This window comes from Anolis carolinensis, chromosome 1 (genome assembly GCF_035594765.1).
Source record: "Anolis carolinensis isolate JA03-04 chromosome 1, rAnoCar3.1.pri, whole genome shotgun sequence".
NCBI classification, from domain to species: Eukaryota; Metazoa; Chordata; class Lepidosauria; order Squamata; family Dactyloidae; genus Anolis; species Anolis carolinensis.
In genome coordinates, this window is record NC_085841.1 from 363,194,843 (window position 1) to 363,215,955 (window position 21,113).

Consider the following 21,113-nt stretch of genomic DNA (forward strand, 5'->3'; position numbering starts at 1 on the left):
TGTGCATATATGTGTGTGTGTACATGTATGCGTATGTATATAGGTATATGTATACAGTAGAGTCTCACTTATCCAAGCTTCTGGATTATCCAAGCCATTTTTGTAGTCAATGTTTTCAATATATCGTGATATTTTGGTGCTAAATTCGTAAATACAGTAATTACAACATAACATGACTGTGTATTGAACTGCTTTTTCTGTGAAATTTGTTGTATAACATGATGTTTTGGTGCTTAATTTGTAAAATCATAACCTAATTTGATGTTTAATAAGCTTTTCCTTAATCCCTCCTTATTATCCAAGATATTTGCTTATCCAAGCTTCTGCCGGCCCGTTTAGCTTGGATAAGTGAGACTCTACTGTATACTCTCATTCTCTCTCTTTATACTCGTATACACACACACACAGCAATATATACAGTGTGCATGCATACTGTATGTATGTGTGTATATGTGTGTGTGTGCATATATGTGTGTGTGTACACACACATGGTCCTCTGTATCCACAGATTATCCATCCATGGTTTCAATGGCCATTTGAAGGTAACCATATACAGGCATCATGTTTCAATTGTCTGCTTTCAATTACAGAATGGAGTTAGACTAGATAGCCTTATGGGGACTCTTCTTACTCCCTCGTTTTATGGTTCTATGGCTGTTTCTACTGGTTGATCAATGTCATTATCAAGAAAACAATGGCACCAACCTTTCAGGAGATACCTGGCGCTGAGATGGATGTTAATGCTGGCATGGAGCCCAGAAATGAGCTTGTAGAAAGCCCTCTTCTCCACGCAGAGGCCTACAAGAAAGCATAGAAAAGGAAGGGACTTTAAAGTAATATTTTCATCCAAGGTCCTTGAGTAATAAAAAGGTCCATGGCAGCAATGCTGCAATAGGTATTGAGAGCACAAATGAAACCATTACCTTCCAGCCAGTTGTAAAACATATCCCCTGCAAACAAAGACACAAGACCAAAATCACAAACAATTCTTCTCTTTCACAACAGCATTTAATTAATTTTAATATTTTGGAGAGATTACTTCTTTAAACTTTTGCATTCTGTGAATATTCAGGTGAGAAAAAGCAAGGTATAACATCATTCACTGCACCCTCGCAGTGATGTTGACCGGCTATATTTGCCTAAAAGATCAGGGGGCAGAGGACTCTTACAAGTAAAACAAGCAGTCAAAGAAGAAGAACATGCCCTGGCAGAATATGGAAAGCAAAGTGAAGAACCTGCTTTGATTGAAGTCAAAAATCAGAAACTCCTCAAAGCACAGCAGACAAAAAACCAGTACAAGAAAACCGCACTACAAACTAGAGCTGACAGCTGGCACAACAAAACATTGCATGGAAAGTTCCTTGACAGAATGGAAGGAAAAGCTGATAAGGAGAAGACCTGGCTCTGGCTCACGAATGGGACCCTGAAGAAGGAGACAGAAGGCCTGATCCTTGCAGCCCAGGAGCAAGCCATCAGGACAAATGCAATTAAGGCCAAGATCGAAAAATCAGTTGATGCCCCAAAATGCAGACTGTGCAAGGAAACCGACAAAACCATTGATCATATCTTCAGCTGCTGTAAGAAAATCGCACAGACTGACTGCAAACAGAGGCACAACCATGTGGCCCAAATGATTCATTGGAACTTATGCCTCAAGTACCACCTCCCAGCAGCAAAGAACTGGTGGGATCACAAACCTGCAAAAGTATTGGAAAATGAGCACACAAAGATACTGTGGGACTTCCGAATCCAGACTGACAAAGTTCTGGAACACAACACACCAGACATCACAGTTGTGGAAAAGAAAAAGGTTTGGATCATTGATGTCGCCATCCCAGGTGACAGTCGCATTGACGAAAAACAACAGGAAAAACTCAGCCGCTATCAGGACCTCAAAGACTCTGGCAGAAACGAGTGCAGGTGGTCCTGGTGGTGATCGGCACATTGGGTGCCGTGGAAAAAGATCTCAGCCGGCATTTGGAAACAATAGACATTGACAAAATCACAATCTGCCAACTGCAAAAGGTCACCCTACTGGGATCTGCGCGCATCATCCGAAAATACATCACACAGTCCTAAGCACTTGGGAAGTGTTCGACTTGTGATTTTGTGATACGAAATACAGCATATCTATCTTGTTTGCTGTGTCATACAATAATAATAATAATAATAATAATAATAATAATAATAATAATAATAATAATAATAATAATAATAATTCTCTGCCAAAACAAAGCTTGTAACCAAATCCCAATGGATAATGGGGTGCATTGTATACATTAGCCTAAAACTAATTTTATGCACCATATTTTCAATAATTCTGTGAATGCAGCAAACTGTATAAACATTGCAGTATCAAGAAATTTAAAAATATCACTTTCTCAGCCACCCGTCCAAACAATTTAGAACTTTTAAGCATTTTGGATTTCTGGATAAGGAATACCCAACCTGTACCAGCAGGAGTAACAACAGCAACAACAAAAACAACAGGGTCCAACTAGAAATACTCACCTTCATTTTTTCCAGTTGCTGTTGATTCATTTTAAAAAAAAGATGAAAATTCACATTAGTTTCAGAAATCAACCCTGTTAAGATATTAGTAAGACACCATCTAAGGAAAATGTATGTATCTGTAGATTTGTTGACTATTCCCTTATAGACAATATTAAAAGTATTCAAATTATAAACACATTAAATATGAAAGATCGGATCAATATCACAGTGTTTCTGACTCCTATGGATGGATGTGAAAGAAAAAAGGGCTAAAGGAAAATAATAATTAGGGTTGTGCTTTCGGGATAAACTTGACCTGTTTCATGTCCGGGCTTTCGGTGGGGGGTCCCGATCTGTTTTTTGGGAGTCTTCTGAAATCAGGAGGGAAGATATCTATTTTCTCTTGGAGGTGCCAAAAGATCAATTTTAAATCGGCCCGATTGGGGGATGGCTCCCTGGGTTCGCCTTCCCATCATAGGCATTTAAGCTGTCTCTACTCTAGAGGAGAGGTGCTCAACTGCAGGCAGGCTGTACGCTGCACACTCTCCAGGGCAAGGAGGCAAGTTCTGTTTCTTACTCTAGAGGAGGCGCTCGGCTGCAACCAGCGCTTTCTGGGCCTGAACACCACACACACACTCTCCAGGGCAAGGAGGCAAGTTCTGTTTCTTACTCTAGAGGAGGCGCACGGCTACACTCAGCGCTTTCTGGGCCTGCACGACACACGCACACTCCCCAGTGCAAGGAGGCAAGTTCTGTTTCTTACTCTAGAGGAGGTGCCCGGCTGCAGGCCGCGCTTTCTGGGCCTGAACACCACACGCACAATCTCCAGGGCAAGGAGGCAAGTTCTGTTTCTTACTCTAGAGAAGGTGCTCTGCTGCAGGCAGCACTTTCTGGGCCTGAGCACCACACGCACAATCTCCAGGGCAAGGAGGCAAGTTCTGTTTCTTACTCTAGAGGAGGCGCTCGGCTGCAACCAGCGCTTTCTGGGCCTGCACGCCACACGCACACTCCCCAGTGCAAGGAGGCAAGTTCTGTTTCTTACTCTAGAGGAGGCGCTCGGCTACACTCAGCGCTTTCTGGGCCTGCACGCCACACGCACACTCCCCAGTGCAAGGAGGCAAGTTCTGTTTCTTACTCTAGAGGAGGCGCTCGGCTACACTCAGCGCTTTCTGGGCCTGCACGCCACACGCACAATCTCCAGGGCAAGGAGGCAAGTTCTGTTTCTTACTCTAGAGAAGGTGCTCTGCTGCAGGCAGCACTTTCTGGGCCTGAGCACCACACGCACAATCTCCAGGGCAAGGAGGCAAGTTCTGTTTCTTACTCTAGAGAAGGTGCTCTGCTGCAGGCAGCACTTTCTGGGCCTGAGCACCACACGCACAATCTCCAGGGCAAGGAGGCAAGTTCTGTTTCTTACTCTAGAGGAGGCGCTCGGCTACACTCAGCGCTTTCTGGGCCTGCACGCCACACGCACAATCTCCAGGGCAAGGAGGCAAGTTCTGTTTCTTACTCTAGACAAGGTGCTCTGCTGCAGGCAGCACTTTCTGGGCCTGAGCACCACACGCACAATCTCCAGGGCAAGGAGGCAAGTTCTGTTTCTTACTCTAGAGAAGGTGCTCTGCTGCAGGCAGCACTTTCTGGGCTTGAGCACCACACGCACAATCTCCAGGGCAAGGAGGCAAGTTCTATTTCTTATTATAGATAAGGTGCCCGGCTGCAGGCACTGGCACACATTTTAAGGAGGCTTCTTACCTGTTTCTACACTCTAGAGGAGAGGCGCTAGGCTGCAGACTGACTGCATGCAACACATGCAGTTTTAAGTGGTGTCAAACTGCATTAATTCTACAGTGTAGATCAGGCCTGGGCAAACTGGCTGTTAGGAATTGTGGGAGTTGCAGTCCAAAACACCTGGAGGGCCCAAGTTGGCCCATGCCTGGTTTTCAATGGCAGAATCTTGACTGATCTGCATCACTCACCCCAGCTCTGTCCCCAATGCATTGAGGCCAAGCTTACCTTTGCTTGAGATCAATGGATTTAAAGGCCTTTTTATGGACTGTGGCCTAAAGGAGAAAGGGGAAAAAGAAAGGTTATGCATTTAAAATGTCCGTACATATTTTAAGGAAAATAACGTATTTTTCTTAACCAAACCAACTGACCCTAACAGTGAGCAATGGTAGTTGCGTAATTTCAAATAGTTTCCGGCTTACAGCAACTTTTAAGGAGAACATATTACAGTGTTTTCTTGGCAAGATTTATAAAAATAGGGTTTGCCTCTCTTTAATCCCATGGAGGCTGAGAGAGTGCAACTTGCCCAGGGTCACTAATTTGCAATGAAAACAGTAAGAAAATGTGTGCAACACTCCTGTACAGTATGACATTTCTATTGCATTCTAGCAGTTCATAGTATTATAGAGTTGGAAGAGACCTCATGGACCATCCAGTCCAACTCCATTCTGCCAAGAAGCAGGAAAATAATATTCAAAACATCCCTGACAGATGGCCATCCAGCCTTTCCTTAAAAGAGATACGCCCAATTAAATGCACAATTCCAGAGTTTAGCCAGGAGAGACAAGGAACTATTTTTGAACAAGCAATGCATGGAAGTGGAAGAAGACGATAGGATAGGAAGGACAAGAGATCTCTTCCAGAAAATCAGAAACATCGGAGGCAAATTTCAGGCAAAAATGGGCATGATCAAAAACAAAGATGGCAGGGACCTAACAGAAGCTGAAGAGATCAAGAATAGGTGGCAGGAATATACAGAAGATCTGTATAGGAAGGATAATAATATAGAGGATAGCTTTGACGGTGTGGTGAGTGAATTAGAACCAGACATCCTGGAGGAGTGAGGTTGAATGGGCCTTAAGAAGCATTGCTAACAACAAGGCAGCAGGAGACGACGGGATCCCAGCTGAGCCGTTTAAAATCTTGGAAGGTGATGCTGTCAAGGTGATGCATGCCATATGCCAGCAAATATGGAAAACACAAGATTGGCCATCAGATTGGAAAAAATCAATTTATATCCCCATATCAAAAAAGGGAAACACTAAAGAATGCTCAAACGTCCATACAGTGGCCCTTATTTCCCATGCCAGTAAGGTAATGCTCAAGATCCTGAAAGGCAGACTCCAGCAATACATGGAGCGAGAGTTGCCAGATGTCCAAGCTGGGTTTAGAAAAGGCAGAGGACTGAGAGACCATATTGCCAATATCCGCTGGATAATGGAGGAAGCCTGAGAGTTTCAGAAAAACATCTACTTCTGCTTTATTGACTATTCTAAAGCCTTTGACTGTGTGGATCATAATAAACTATGGCATGTTCTTGGTGGTCTGGGGAGACCAGGTCACCTTGCCTGTCTCCTGAGAAATCCGTATAAACACCAAGAAGCCACAGTCAGAACAGACCACAGAACAACAGACTGGTTGAAGATTGGGAAAGGAGTACGGACATCAGGGCTGCATACTTTCACTCTACCTACTCAACTTGTACACAGAACACATCATGCGACATGCGGGGCTTGAGGAATCCAAGGCTGGAGTTAAAATTGCTGGAAGAAACATTAACAACCTTATATATGCAGATGATACCCTCTGATGGCCGAAAGTGAGGAGGAGCTGAGGAGCCTTATCACCAAGGTGAAAGAAGAAAGTGCAAAAGCCGGTCTGCAGTTAAACATCAAAAAAACCAAGATCATGGCAACCAGACCGATTGACAACTGGCAAATAGAGGGAGAAAACGTGGAGGCAGTGACAGACTTTATATTTCTAGGCACGAAGATCACTGCAGCCAGGAAATCAGAAGACGTTTCCTTCTTGGGAGGAGAGCAATGGCCAACCTTGACAAAATAGTGAAGAGCAGAGACATCACACTGGCAATGAAGGTCCGCATAGTCAAAGCCATGGTATTCCCCATAGTGACCTATGGATGCGAGAGATGGACCATAAGGAAGGCTGAGCGAAGGAAGAGAGACGCTTTTGAACTCTGGTGCTGGAGGAAAATCCTGAGAGTGCCTTGGACCTTGGCAAGAAGATCCAACCAGTCCATCCTCCAGGAAATAATGCCCAGTGGCTGCTCACTGGAGGGAAGGATATTAGAGGCAAAGCTGAAGTATTTTGGCCACTTCATGAGAAGACAGGAAATCTTGGAGAAGAGAATGATGCTGGGGAAAATGGAAGGAAAAAGGAAGAGAGGCCGACCAAGGGCAAGATGGATGGACGGTATCCTTGAAGGGACTGGCTTGACCTTGAAGGAACTGGGGGCGGTGACGGCCGACAGGGAGCTCTGGCCTGGACTGGTCCATGAGGTCACGAAGAGTCGGAGACGACTGAACGAGTGAGCAGCAGCAGTTTTCAATCCATTACTGTACCAACTTAATTTTGTTACAGTTCTATTATTTCTAACAATTTAGGAGCGATTTTAATTTCCAACCATGTTTTTAAATAAATAACAGTATTTATAAAATTCTCTTAAAGGGAATATAAATGCACATACTTGAAACAGTTCTCTTCGTAAATGCTGTTCCAAACCTTCCAGGCTTCAGGCCCTTTGTAGCCGGTGTAGCGCTCCGGATTGATCCGCAAATCCACATATTCTGCTTCAGGAGACTGAATGTCTAGGAAGGAATAAATCCCCAGGTTAAGGGAAGAGGAGGAGAAAAGCAGGAAAAGTCTATGGCGCCCTTCAGATCAGTGGAGCGGCCCATCCGCTTTGGGTTTCAGTCCGAACTTTGGGTAATCATCTCTCCAAGGTGCTGATCCAGTTCTGTCACTGAGTTCATCACCTTGTACAGCTTATTTAAAATTCACACTAAAACCCAGAAATAATCGCTGTGTGGTTCTCAACCAGTAAAGCATGAACCAACAGAGAAATATAGAAATACCTCAATGGGGCAGAACTATTTTATTCATAGCAAAACAGTTGACCTCTGCATTACGTAGCAGAATTTTTGTTCCTAGGATATAAGTGTCATTTCCTAATTGGTTCTTTCATTAAAACATGAAGAAAGGTTATTAAGCTACAAAAACTTAGTTTTTGCTGGGCATCCTGCAATACATTTTGCTTTAGTTTTTAATGAGTATCTCATAAGACTCTCAACCAATTCAACATAAAGACTTTATTTACACTAATATTTACAATGCTAATAACCAAAGCTGTCTGGACACATCTTGCCTCCCCCAAGATCAAATCATGGAGTTTCTCGTCTCTCTCGAGTCCGTTATCAGTGAACTGAAGCACCTCCCCTGCATTCCACAGTCTGTGACATATCTTCCTGTCACATAGCACACAAACGGAAGTCTTTGTCCTTTGCCCTTCTCGCTATCAATCAGGGCTCGCTGTAATTAACCTCTTTACTACTGGAATGCTTGCCGGAAGGAATACACACACTTCCACAGCCACAATAGATTAAACATTTCACTACAATACCACAGAAACAGTAACATTAGCTACATCTCCTTTCTGTTCATGGTAGGGCACAACAGAGCTAGAATACTTCTATGAAATCACTTATTAAAACATAGCTAAAAAGCAACTATAAAAGCATATATTAACACATATCTAAATACCTAAGACAAAAACTAAAAATTGCTTTGTCTTACAAGACCTAAATAGAATACTTATTTTAAGGAAACATAGCTTACTATGATTATAGAAGCAAGAATTCTTTATGCACTTCAATGGAAACATAAAGAATGAAAATTGGATTGTGAAAGTTCTAGAACTGGCAGAAACGGACTAACTGTCACTCTGGGCCAGAGTGAAGAAGGGGGGCCAGGAAGACATCATTCCACCATGTCTCCTATTTCAATATAGCAACATAATAATGTATAATACTCATATTATGCTATACTAATAATATAATATATTGTTTATACATATAATATTGATAATATTATAATGTCATACAATATAATAATGATAATACACTATTAGAATTGTATATTATATATTACATGCAGTATTACTAATAGTATTGCAATATAATGGTATAGTACAATATAGTAATAAATAATACTTATATTGTGCTTTGCTAATATAATAATATATTATATGTACATATAACTTGTAAGCCACCCTGAATCTCCTTCAGAGTCAGAAGGGTAGGATATAAATGCCACTAATAAATAATTAATAAATATATGGTCAAGTTAACTGATCAACTTTAATCCATGCTTTCTGTTTTGTTCTGATACACTTTGGGAAAGTTTTTAAAATTAAATTTAAAAATGGGAATTGTCTTAAGCAATGAGTGTTCGGGAATGAGCCATACCGTCAGCTTCACAAAAGCTGTCTTCAGAATCATCATGTCGGGTCCAACGGATCACAGCAAGGGCAGTTTCTTCACTGCAAAGAAAGCAAGGAAAAAATATGGTTTCCGCCACCAATAGTGGAATTAATACAGTTTGATACCACTTGAACTGCTATGACTCAACGTATAGGATCCTAGGATTTGTGGTTTGGTGAGGCACCAGCACGCCTTGGTAGAGGTTAAAGATCTTGTAAAACTACAACTCCCATGACTCCATAACACTGAGCCATGGCAGCCTATAGCTAGGAGTAAATGCATGCTAAGCCTGATGCAAATGCATGACAAACACTATTCAGATGTGCTGCACATGTTGGCCAAGATCCTACATTGCCCAGGATCCCATATGGCCCAGTTTAATGTAAAGAACTATTCTTAGTTCTGTTCCACTTGCATGAATGCAGTCCTTATAATATACAGGTTGAGTATCCTTTATCCAAAATGCTTGGGACCAGAAGTGTTTGATTTTTCTTAAACTTGTGGAATGCCTGTATTTTTTGCACATTTGGGAATGCCTGTACTTGCGCATTTGGGACTATGCGTATTTGCACATTTAGGAATGCCTATATTTGCACATTTGGGAATGCCTGTACTTGCACATTTGGAAAATATGTGTATTTGCACATTTAGGAATGCCTATATTTGTACATTTGGGAATGCCTGTACTTGCACATTTGGGAAATATGTGTATTTGCACATTTAGGAATGCCTATATTTGCACATTTGGGAATGCCTGTACTTGCACATTTGGGAAATATGTATATTTGCACATTTGGGAATGCCTGCACTTGCACATTTGGGAAATCTGTATATTTGCACATTTGGGAATGCCTGCACTTGCACATTTGGGAAATCTGTATATTTGTACATTTGGGAATGCCTGCACTTGCACATTTGGGAAATCTGTATATTTGCACATTTGGGAATGCCTGCACTTGCACATTTGGGAAATCTGTACATTTGCACATTTGGGAATACCTGCACTTGCACATTTGGGAAATCTGTATATTTGCACATTTGGGAATGCCTGCACTTGCACATTTGGGAAATACATGTATCTACACATTTGGGAATGCCTCTACTTTCACATTTGGGAATGCATCTATTTGCACATTTGGGAATGCCTACACTTGTACATTTGGGAAATACATGTATCTACACATTTGGGAATGCCTGCACTTGCACATCTGGGAATGCCTGTACTTGCACATTTGGGAAATATGTGTATTTGCGCATTTGGGAATGCCTGCACTTGCACATTTGGGAATGCATCTATTTGCACATTTGGGAAATACATGTATTTACACATTTGGGAATGCATCTATTTGCACATTTGGGAATGCCTGTAATTGCACATTTGGGAATGCCTATATTTGCACATTTGGGAATACATGTAATTGCACATTTGGGAATGCCTATATTTGCATATTTGGGAAATACATGTATTTACACATTTGGGAATGCATCTATTTGCACATTTGGGAATGCCTGTAATTGCACATTTGGGAATGCCTATATTTGCACATTTGGGAAATATGTGTGTTTGCACATTTGGGAATGCCTATATTTGCACATTTGGGAATGCCTGTATTTGCACATTTGGGAATGTCTGTATTTGCAAATGTGGGAATACATGTATTTGCACATTTGGAAATACTATGTACTTGCACATTTGGGAATGCCTGTATTTTCACATTTGGGAATCAATGCCTCGCAGATAAAGTCTAGGGAGGACGAAGCTTGGGGGAACTGCCTTCACAATTTCCACGGGAAAAGAGAATCCATTTCCATTTTGCCAAAATAGAAAAGGCACCTCAATGATGCGTCCACAGCTCCCAGTCTCTCTGCTTTTTCGCAGTCGTCATCGGCCAAAGTGTTGGCCTCTTCGGAATACTATAAATCATGGACAGAATTGGGAGATAGAATTAGACAACATTGTTCAAAGGGTTTCCATTCATTCACCCATTTTCAAACAACGCTGAGCTTGATGAAAGCAACCATGAGTTGCTGGGCAGACTTTGGCCCTCCAGGTGTTTTGGACTCCAACTCCCACAATTCCTAACAGCCGGTAAGCTGTTAGGAATTGTGGGAGTTGGAGTCCAAAACACCTGGAGGGCCCAAGTTTGCCATGCCTGTGATAGTAAGTTAAAATCATCAATGGGAGCGGAGGTAACAATGAGGTTGTGAATTCAAATTTACCCCAAGTTCTTTGTGTGTGTGGCAGTAGGTTGAAGATTGTAGATATAAATAAACAGAAGCTTTACCACAGTTTCTGAATCAAGATAAACCCTGCAGTATAATAAAGTGTCACTCAGGCTTGTGTAACAAGTAACAGTATCTTTACTTCAGTGCAAAAGTTCTAACAGGGCAACAATATATACAGCAGTCTTTCTGAATTCACACAGAGAACATAAGGAATAAACAGTCCCTTTAAACAGACTTTAAATTTGCCTCATTTGCCTTATAAATAATCAGGCTTCGGAGAATATGGCAACTAGTTCCAGTCAGCTGCTCTCCTCACTTTCTGAGATGAAAGTGGCAGTTAAAAGCGCTTGTCTCTACAGCAAGCTAGACAGCAGCCAATCGGAATTCTGGCTCCTGACTGGCTCAGCCAATCAGCTGTCGCCACATGTCATTTCCAGTCAACTCACATCACCATGGTGCCTTTTTTTTTTTTACAAATTCTCACACAGTATGGGTGTTTGACTCTATTTTTCTTAAATTTTAGGGGATCAGGATACTTAGGTGATACAAAACAAGTGCAGGGGGGCACGTTCCTGAACCCAATTATAAATCTATTTTGGTTCCAAATCCAACAAATTCTTACCTTATAACTCTCAGATCGAATCCCACCAGGGACCTCATCCTGGAAAGAGAAATTACAAGATCAAATTCTACGCCATTTACCGTATATACTCAAGTATAAGCCGACTTGAATATAAGCCAAGGCACCTAATTTTATCACAAAACTGGGAAAACCTATTGACTCGAGTATAAGACGAGGGTGAGAAATGCAGCCGCTACTGGCAAATTTAAAAAATAAATATATATATAGATACTAATAAAATTACATTATTTGAGGCATCAATAGTTTAAATGTTTTTGAATGTTTACATAAAATTGTAATTTATGATAATAATAATAATAATAATAATAATAATAATAATAATAATAATAATAAGACTTTAATAAGATAAGACTGTCTAAGTCTGATTACCTATATACTTGAGTATAAGCCGACCCGAACATAAGCCAGCCAGGACCCTCACTTGAGTATAAGCCGAGGGGAGCTTTTTCAGCCCTAAAAAAGGGCAGAAAAACTAGGCTTATACTTGAGTATATACAGTAATTCATTTTCTAGTCAAAGTCCAAAATAAAAAGTAATTCTCTAATTGGGGAGAATGTTTGGAACAGGAACACATCACCACCTTTCACTTTATTATCCTGTTTCCTACATACAGTAGAGTCTCACTTATCCAACGTTCTGGATTATCCAACTCATTTTTGTAGTCAATGTTTTCAATACATCGTGATATTTTGGTGCTAAATTCGTAAATACAGTAATTACTACATAGCATTGCTGTGTATTGAACTACTTTTTCTGTCGAATTTGTTGTATAACATGATGTTTTGGTGCTTAATTTGTAAAATCATAAAGTGATTTGATGTTTAATAGGCTTTTCCTTAATCTATCCTTATTATCCAACATATTCGCTTATCCAACATTCTGCCGGCCCGTTTACGTTGGATAAGCGAGACTCTACTGAATATTTATAAATAACACTATGTAACAAAATTTGGAAAATGTTCCGTTATTGGTTTGAAAGAATTTCCTGTTTAATGGTGGGGTCCTTACTTCGAAAGGAGTTGTTCTACTCCAGAAATTGCCAAAAACTATGTTGAATTGGTTTAGACTCAATGAGATACTCATTGAAAAGCTAAAGCAAAACGAGCTGCAGGATGTCCTTCCCGCAAGAACAAAGTTTTTGCAGTTTGATAAACTTTCCTCATGTGTTTATGATAGAATCAATTAAGAAATAATATTTACAACCCAGGAACAAGAACCCTGTTACATAGTGTGTTCATCATCTGCATATTGCAGTGATGGCCAACCTATGACACGCATGTCAGCACTGACACGCCTAGCCATTTTTGCTGACACGCTGCCGCCTGCAGATTGATTGGATGACTATGTCTTTTGTGGCCAAATTTGGTGTGATTTGGTCCAGCGGTTTTGTTGTTTACTCCATAGGAATTATGCATATTATTATATATATATATATATATATATATATATATATATATATATATACATACTAGTTGTGCCCGGCCACGCGTTGCTGTGGCAAAGTATGGTGGTATGGGAAATAAAGTATTGAGGAATTGGTGGTAGTTAAGGTAAAGGATAAAGGTTTTCCCCTGACATTAAGCCCATTATAAATGGGTTATATAGCAGTGTGGAAGGGCCTTGAGTCTACACTGCCATATAATCCAGTTCAAATCAGATAATCTGTATTTTGTAGGCAGTGTGGAAAAGGCCTAAGTGAGGCCTAACTCTGCCTGTCCCCTGGGCCAAGTGGGTTGCAAGGAGACCAAGTGGGCGGAGCTTAGCCTTCTAACTGGCAACAATTGGATAAAAACAATTATTCGTCTCCCTCTAATTAGGACTTTATTTTTCTTTTCTTTTTGTTGTATGAACGTAGAGGCATGGATGAGGGGTTGTGCTGCCAAGTTTAGTGTTTCTGGGATGTGTAGTTTTGTTGTTTTGTCCTAGGCTGAAATTTCATTACCCTTATATATATATATATATATTATTCTATTATTATTGTAGTATATTATCATATTTCTACTACAATAGAGTCTCACTTATCCAACATAAACGGGCCGGCAGAACGTTGGATAAGCGAATATGTTGGATAATAAGGAGGCATTAAGGAAAAGCCTATTAAACATCCAATTAGGTAATGATTTTACAAATGAAGCACCAGAACATCATGTTAGACAACAAATTTGGCAGAAAAAGTAGTTCAATACGCAGTAATGCTATGTAGTAATTACTGTATTTACGAATTTAGCACCAAAATATCACGATTTATTGAAAACATTGACTACAAAAAGGCGTTGGATAATCCAGAACATTGGATAAGCGAGTGTTGGATAAGTGAGACTCTACTGTATTATATTATTCATTATTCATGACTACATTGAAACTAGAATAGAGAGAAATCAGTGGGGAAACTGCAAGAGGTACCATAGATCGTTGTACATGGAAATAAGGGTAGTAAATAGTTTTTGATTTATTAAATACTGTTATATATTACAATTATACATTTTTGTTATTTAAACTATACATATTGCAAAATTATGGGGGTTTTTTTCAAAGTGACATACCACCCAAATCATGCTAAGTTTTTTGGTGAATTTTGACACACCAAGCGCAAAAGCTTGCCCATCGTTGGCATACTGCAACCTAGTCCCGTAACTAGGGCTGGACTAGATGGCCTCGGTGGTCTCATCCCTCTCTAAAACCTTATGATGGTATGAAAGAGTACAAGGCTTTTCCACACTGACCGTTGGACAAGGCTTGATGGCACAGTCTCTGATCCCGCAGTGGCTGTTGTCGCTCCAGAAAGGACACGGCTTCTGTAGATTAACCTAAAGAGATGGAAAGACGTGGAGGAAATGTCTTTTTAACACAGAAAGGGGGAAAGAAAACGAAAGTGACCCAAAGGAGGGAGGAATGCTTGAAGAGAGCGCATTAATGTGAACTAAATTGCATTAATTCTAGATACATCCATAGAAGAGAATGTTAATGTGGGATAGTGTTTAAATGCAATTTTGTGCCATGCTTGTATTGCAACTGATTGCATCATCCAGAATGTACCATAGTGTGGAAAGAGTTAATTGCCAAGAAGCTATGATGACCTTGATGTGTGGCTGGAACTAGGGAGTATCCAGACACAAGTGTTTGTGCAAATTGATTGTGTCAGTTCAATTGAGTTCTGTCTGCCTAGAGTTTGAGTCCTGTGTTCATCTGTCGTCTGTTAGTCTGTTTGTGTTGATACAGTAAAACTTTGTAAATAGTTTTACCAACGTCTCCGAGTGTCTCTTCGTTCTGCGCTCCACTGCTTCCATCCAACTACTGCTACGCCACAAATACTCTGACAGAGAAATGTTGGGAATTGCTGTCCAAGATTTTGAGAGTTAAATGATTGCTATCATGATACGTGGAAGAACCAAAAAATCAAGTGGACAGGAAGAAAATGTGTTTTTATTTTCATTGAAGGTTATTATTATTATTATTACTATGTTTATTTATACCCTGCTTGATCTCTCCCGAAGAAGGGTCAGAGCGGCTTATTATAAAAGCATCAGCATTCATTTCAAAATGTACAATCATGCATACATTAAAACAGAATTAAATGCAAGCAGTATTTCAAGAATTCCCAGTTGAAAGCCATTTAAAACATATTCAAAGTTAAAGTTATACAAAGTTATACATTGTTAATGTGGGATTTGTGTATTGATAGTGTTTAAATGCAATTGGTGCCATGCTTGTATTGCAACTGATTGCAACATCCAGAATGTACCATAATGTGGAAAGAGTTAATTGCCAAGAAGCTACGATGACCTTGATGTGTGGCTGGAACTAGGGAGTATCCAGGCACAAGTGTTTGTGCAAAACGATTGCATCAGTTCAGTTCTGTTCAGTTGAGTTCTGTCTGCCTAGAGTTTGAGTCAAGTTCTGTTGGAGAACAGAGCAGTCCTGTGTTCGTCTGTTGTCTGCAAGTCTGTTTGTGTTGATTACTGCTGCATACAGTAAAACTTTGTAAATAGTTTTACCAACGTCTCTGAGTGTCTCTTCGTTCTGCGCTCCACTGCTTCCATCCAACTACTGCTGTGCTGCAAATACTCTGACATACATGGTGTGCAAAAGTCCCTTCCCTCCTTGCTTAGCCCCTGGCTTGGAGCCTTAGGGCCTCCCTATTATCCAACAGTTTCGGTTATCCAACATTGGGCCCGCCACTTTATGTTGGATAACCGGAACTCTACTGTATCATCAACTAACCACACTTTATGTGATATTTGACTCGTAAGGAAATGAAAACAACTTGAATGCAGCTAGGTTAGAGTTGAAAGCATGCAGCCATGCATGTGTTCTTGGACTGCAACTCCCAGCATTCTGCTAAATGCTGGGAGATGAAGTGCAACAAAGTCCAAAGGCTCCATGACTATTTTAGAAGCACAACTAGCTGTGCCCGGCCACGCGTTGCTGTGGCGAAGAATGGTGGTATGGGAAATAAAGTATTGAGGAATTGGTGGTAGTTAAGGTAAAGGGTAAAGGTTTTCCCCTGACATTAAGTCCATTATAAATGGGTTATATAGCTGTGTGGAAGGGCCTTGAGTCTACACTGCCATATAATCCAGTTCAAATCAGATAATCTGTATTTTATAGGCAGTGTGGAAGAGGTCTAAGTGAGGCCTAACTCTGCCTGTCCCCTGGGCTGAGTGGGTTGCTAGGAGACCAAGTGGGCGGAGCTTAACCTTCTAACTGCCAGCAATTGGATAAAAACAATTATTCCTCTCCCTCTAATTAGGACTTTATTTTTCTTTTCTTTTTGTTGTATGAACGTAGAGGCATGGATGAGGGGTTGTGCTGCCAAGTTTAGTGTTTCTGGGATTTATAGTTTTGTTGTTTTGTCCTAGGCCGAAATTTCATTGCAATTTTATATATATAGATGTACCTTCAGTAACATCAGGATTGAGGAAATGGTAAATTATTATCCAGAGTTTATTTATTATTATTTATTTAATACATTTATATCCCGCCCTTCTCACCCTGAAGGGGACTCAGAGCGGCTTACAAATTAAATTTACATACAATATTATATTATTAGCATAGCACAATACTGGCAATAAATTACCATATTGTACTATATCTATATATTTCAACTAGCTGTGCCCAGCCACGCGTTGCTGTGGTGAAGTATGGTGGTATGGGAAATAAAGTATTGAGGAATTGGTGGCAGTTAAGATAAAGGGTCCCCTGGGCTGAGTGGGTTGCTAGGAGACCAAGTGAGCGGAGCTTAGCCTTCTAACTGGCAGCAATTGGATAAAAACAATTATTCCTCTCCCTCTAATTAGGACTTTATTTTTCTTTTCTTTTTGTTGTATGAACGTAGAGGCATGGATGAGGGGTTGTGCTGCCAAGTTTAGTGTTTCTGGGATTTATAGTTTTGTTGTTTTGTCCTAGGCCGAAATTTCATTGCAATTTTATATATATAGATGTACCTTCAGTAACATCAAGACTGAGGAAATGGTAAATTATTATCCAGAGTTTATTTATTATTATTTATTTAATACATTTATATCCCGCCCTTCTCACCCTGAAGGGGACTCAGAGCGGCTTACAAATTAAATTTACATACAATATTATATTATTAGCATAGCAGAATACTGGCAATAAATTACCATATTGTACTATATCTATATATTGCAACTAGCTGTGCCCGGCCACGCGTTGCTGTGGTGAAGTATGGTGGTATGGGAAATAAAGTATTGAGGAATTGGTGGCAGTTAAGATAAAGGGTCCCCTGGGCTGAGTGGGTTGCTAGGAGACCAAGTGAGCGGAGCTTAGCCTTCTAACTGGCAGCAATTGGATAAAAACAATTATTCCTCTCCCTCTAATTAGGACTTTATTTTTCTTTTCTTTTTGTTGTATCAACCTAGAGGCATGGATGAGGGGTTGTGCTGTCAATTTTCAAGGTTGTGGGGTGTTTACTTTTGTTGTCTTGTCCACTGCCGTGATGCCATAACTCTTTTATATATATATAGATATTATTAATAATATTACATGTAATATATACATTATAATTAATATTATTATATTGTATTATTTGTATTATATTGTATTATAAAATAATATTATTAATATCATGTGCATAAACAATATATTATAATATTATATATTATTGTAAATTATATATGTATATATGCATGTGTGTGCACTTTGCATGCACTTTGAGAAAGCATGCACTTTGAGAAAGGGCTTGTTAGGATATTAGAATCACCTTGTAATATCGGAAATAATCGCTTTCGAGGAGTTTCTGCAGCCGGGGGAAAACCTTGCCATTGTTGTAGGCGTCGATCGTCTCGACATCGCAGGTGCAGTCGTCTAGATGCCCCGTCACCTGCGGAAGAAACAGGTTTGTTCAAATATATTAAAAGGCCAAGCAAAACAATCAAGTTACGTCCAACAATGACGACACTGGAATCATTAGGTCCGGAAAATACAAAGCAAAATTACACAGTCTTCAAGGTTTCATGAGACTCTTTTCTCTGGCTGGAATAAGCTAATAGGGAGAAAAATAATGTAAGATTCAATATATAACACTTAAGAGCAGGCATGGGCCAACTTGGGCCCTCCGGGTGTTTTGGACTTCAAATCCCATAATTCCTAACAGCCGGCTGTTAGGAATTATGGGATTTGAAGTCCAAAACACCCGGAGGGCCCAAGTTGGCCCATGCTTGCCTTAGAGACTGTTATTTCTGTATATGGAGAGACTAAGTGGGATATAAATAACACAACAACAACAACAACAACGGTTCCTGCTGTGTAGCTCTTTGAGCTTTCAAACTATAGTTTGATTTGATTTATATACTGTATTTTTTCTGGCTGCCAGTATTAAAAAAAAACTCAAAATCAGAACAGTAAATAAGGAGCAACACTCTGACAGGAGTCAATCAGGGGCAGCTAACGACTCTGAACAAAGGATTTCCCCCAGGCCAGGATGTGAGGCTGGGAAGGCAATTTCATTCTAACAAAGGTGATTAATGACAACATTCACACTGGCCTCCAATTGACAGCAGTTCTTCTCTCACCCTGGACTTTTCACAGATATATAAACCTTCCTTGCTTAGTTTCTCCAGATACCTCACAACCTCTGAGGATGCCTGCCATAGATGTGGGTGAAACGTCAGGAGAGAATGCTTCTGGAACATGGCCATATAGCCTGGAAAACACAACAACCCTGTGATCCCAGCCATGATAACCTTCGACAACACATTGAACAATAAATCCCATTTTATTTGTCTTAAAAGAGGCCTCATTTGCAAATTATGGGATTTGAAGTCCAAAACACCCGGAGGGCCCAAGTTGGCCCATGCTTGCCTTAGAGACTGTTATTTCTGTATATGGAGAGACTAAGTGGGATATAAATAACACAACAACAACAACAACGGTTCCTGCTGTGTAGCTCTTTGAGTTTTCAAACTATAGTTTGATTTGATTTATATACTGTATTTTTTCCCAGCTCTATCTCACCCCGAAGGGAACTTACAGCGGCTTCCAGTCTGACAATAATTCAATGCTACAACAAACATAAACATACAAATACAATACACACCATACACTAAAATTACTGTATATACTCGAGTATAAGCCTAGTTTTTCAGCCCTTTTTTAGGACTAAAAAAAACCCTCGGCTTATACTTGGGTGAGGGTCCTGGTGGGCTTATATTCAGGCTTATACTCAAGTATATATGGTATATTTATTATTTTTCTCTATTATTATTGGTATTGTTACATTTATTATTTTATTCTATTATCGTTGTTACTTTTACTTTTATTTTACTCTATTTTTATTATTAATAATACATTTATTATTTTACTGCATTTATTATTATTATATTTATTATTTCACTCTTATTATTAAAAGGATACATAAGCACATTTACATTGAAGATGAAAATAATGATTTAATCAGAGTTGAACAGTCATATCTTAAATTACAGTTTGATGTAAAGATTCAAAAACATTTAAACTACTGATGCCTCAATTAATGTAATTTCATTGGTATCTCGGCTTATACTGGAGTCAATGTTTTCCCAGTTTTTTTGTTTTTTGGTTTTTTTGTGGTAAAATTAGGTGCCTTGGCTTATATTTAGGTTGGCTTATACTCGAGTGTATATGGTAGTTTAAAATCATAACAATCATGACATATCAATACATTAATATAAACTGCTAAAAACAACACAAAATTCTTGAGATAATCCAAAAGTATTTTGATTTTATCTTTTTTTTGGCTTTTTTATTGTTTTTATTGAAAGTTTTTATATTGTGTATACAGCGAAAGAGTGAGAACATGTTTCATAGGAAATTCGAGAAAAATATAGTAGAAGAAGAAATATATATATTTGTTGGACTTCCGTTCTGCTTCCTTCTGTTCATTTCTCTTAGGCATTTTAGTTTAAATTTTCTCTCCCTTTTGTTCAGGTCCTTTTAATATTTTCCAGTCTTCTTAAAGATTGTAATTCAGATTTATATAATCCTCAGATGTTGACCAATCGGTCTTTTTCACTCCCTTGCCTGTATTCTTTCTCAATAGAAAAGTTAATTGATCCATATCTTTTATCTCTAAAACTTTATTTAACCAATCCTCTTTCTCTGGAATATTATCAAGCTTCCACATCTTAGCGAAGGCCATTCTTGCTGCCGTTGTTAAAAAGATAATTAACTTTTATTTGTTAAGGTCTATAAAGACCTCTTTCTCCAAAATTCCCAAAAGATGATTTCAGGTCTAATTGAGTAATCCAATTTTATTATTTTCTGACATTCTCTGTGTATCATATTCCAAAAGTCTCTTGCTTTTTCACATGTCCATCAACAATGGTAGAATGTTCCCTCCTTTGTTTTACATTTCCAACATTTATCATTAACTTGTTTGTACATAACACTCAGTTTTTTGGGAAGTTAGGTACCATCTATGAATCATTTTAACCAATTTTCTTTTAAGTCCATTGCATATCTAAATTTCATTCTTCTTGTCCAAATTTCTTCCCATTCTGACAAAAGAATCGGTCTTTCTATATTTTTGGCCCAATTTATCATCAATTTTTTTTTTACTTCTTCCATTTCAGTTGTCCATTCCAATAGTTTATTGTAAAATTTGGTTATTAATTTCTTGTCTGTTTGTAGTACAGTAGAGTCTCACTTATCCAACACTCACTTATCCAATGTTCTGGATTATCCAATGCATTTTTGTAGTCAATGTTTTCAATATATCGTGATATTTTGGTGCTAAATTCGTAAATACAGTGATTACTACATAGCATTAATGTGTAATGAACTACTTTTTCTGTCAAATTTGTTGTATAACATGATGTTTTGGTGCTTAATTTGTAAAATCATAACCTATTTTGATGTTTAATAGGCTTTTTCTTAATCTCTCGTTATTATCCAACGTATTTGGTTATCCAAAGTTCTGCCGGCCCGTTTGTGTTGGATAAGTGAGACTCTATTGCACATTGTCCCAAAAA

General features: G+C 39.3%; 1 protein-coding gene across 1 annotated transcript in view; it reads right to left on the minus strand.

Moving 5' to 3' along the window:
* Positions 1 to 21,113, minus strand: part of ero1a (endoplasmic reticulum oxidoreductase 1 alpha) — a 49,937-nt gene that overhangs the window by 15,829 nt on the left and 12,995 nt on the right. The window contains exons 2-11 of the mRNA XM_062968682.1: positions 17,867 to 17,986; positions 14,367 to 14,450; positions 11,623 to 11,661; positions 10,609 to 10,688; positions 8,760 to 8,833; positions 6,983 to 7,103; positions 4,504 to 4,550; positions 2,512 to 2,529; positions 924 to 950; positions 706 to 798 (exon numbers count right to left, since the gene is read on the minus strand). Of these exons, the coding sequence (XP_062824752.1) occupies positions 706 to 798; positions 924 to 950; positions 2,512 to 2,529; positions 4,504 to 4,550; positions 6,983 to 7,103; positions 8,760 to 8,833; positions 10,609 to 10,688; positions 11,623 to 11,661; positions 14,367 to 14,450; positions 17,867 to 17,986 (703 nt within the window). The remainder of the gene's footprint in view (positions 1 to 705; positions 799 to 923; positions 951 to 2,511; positions 2,530 to 4,503; positions 4,551 to 6,982; positions 7,104 to 8,759; positions 8,834 to 10,608; positions 10,689 to 11,622; positions 11,662 to 14,366; positions 14,451 to 17,866; positions 17,987 to 21,113) is intronic.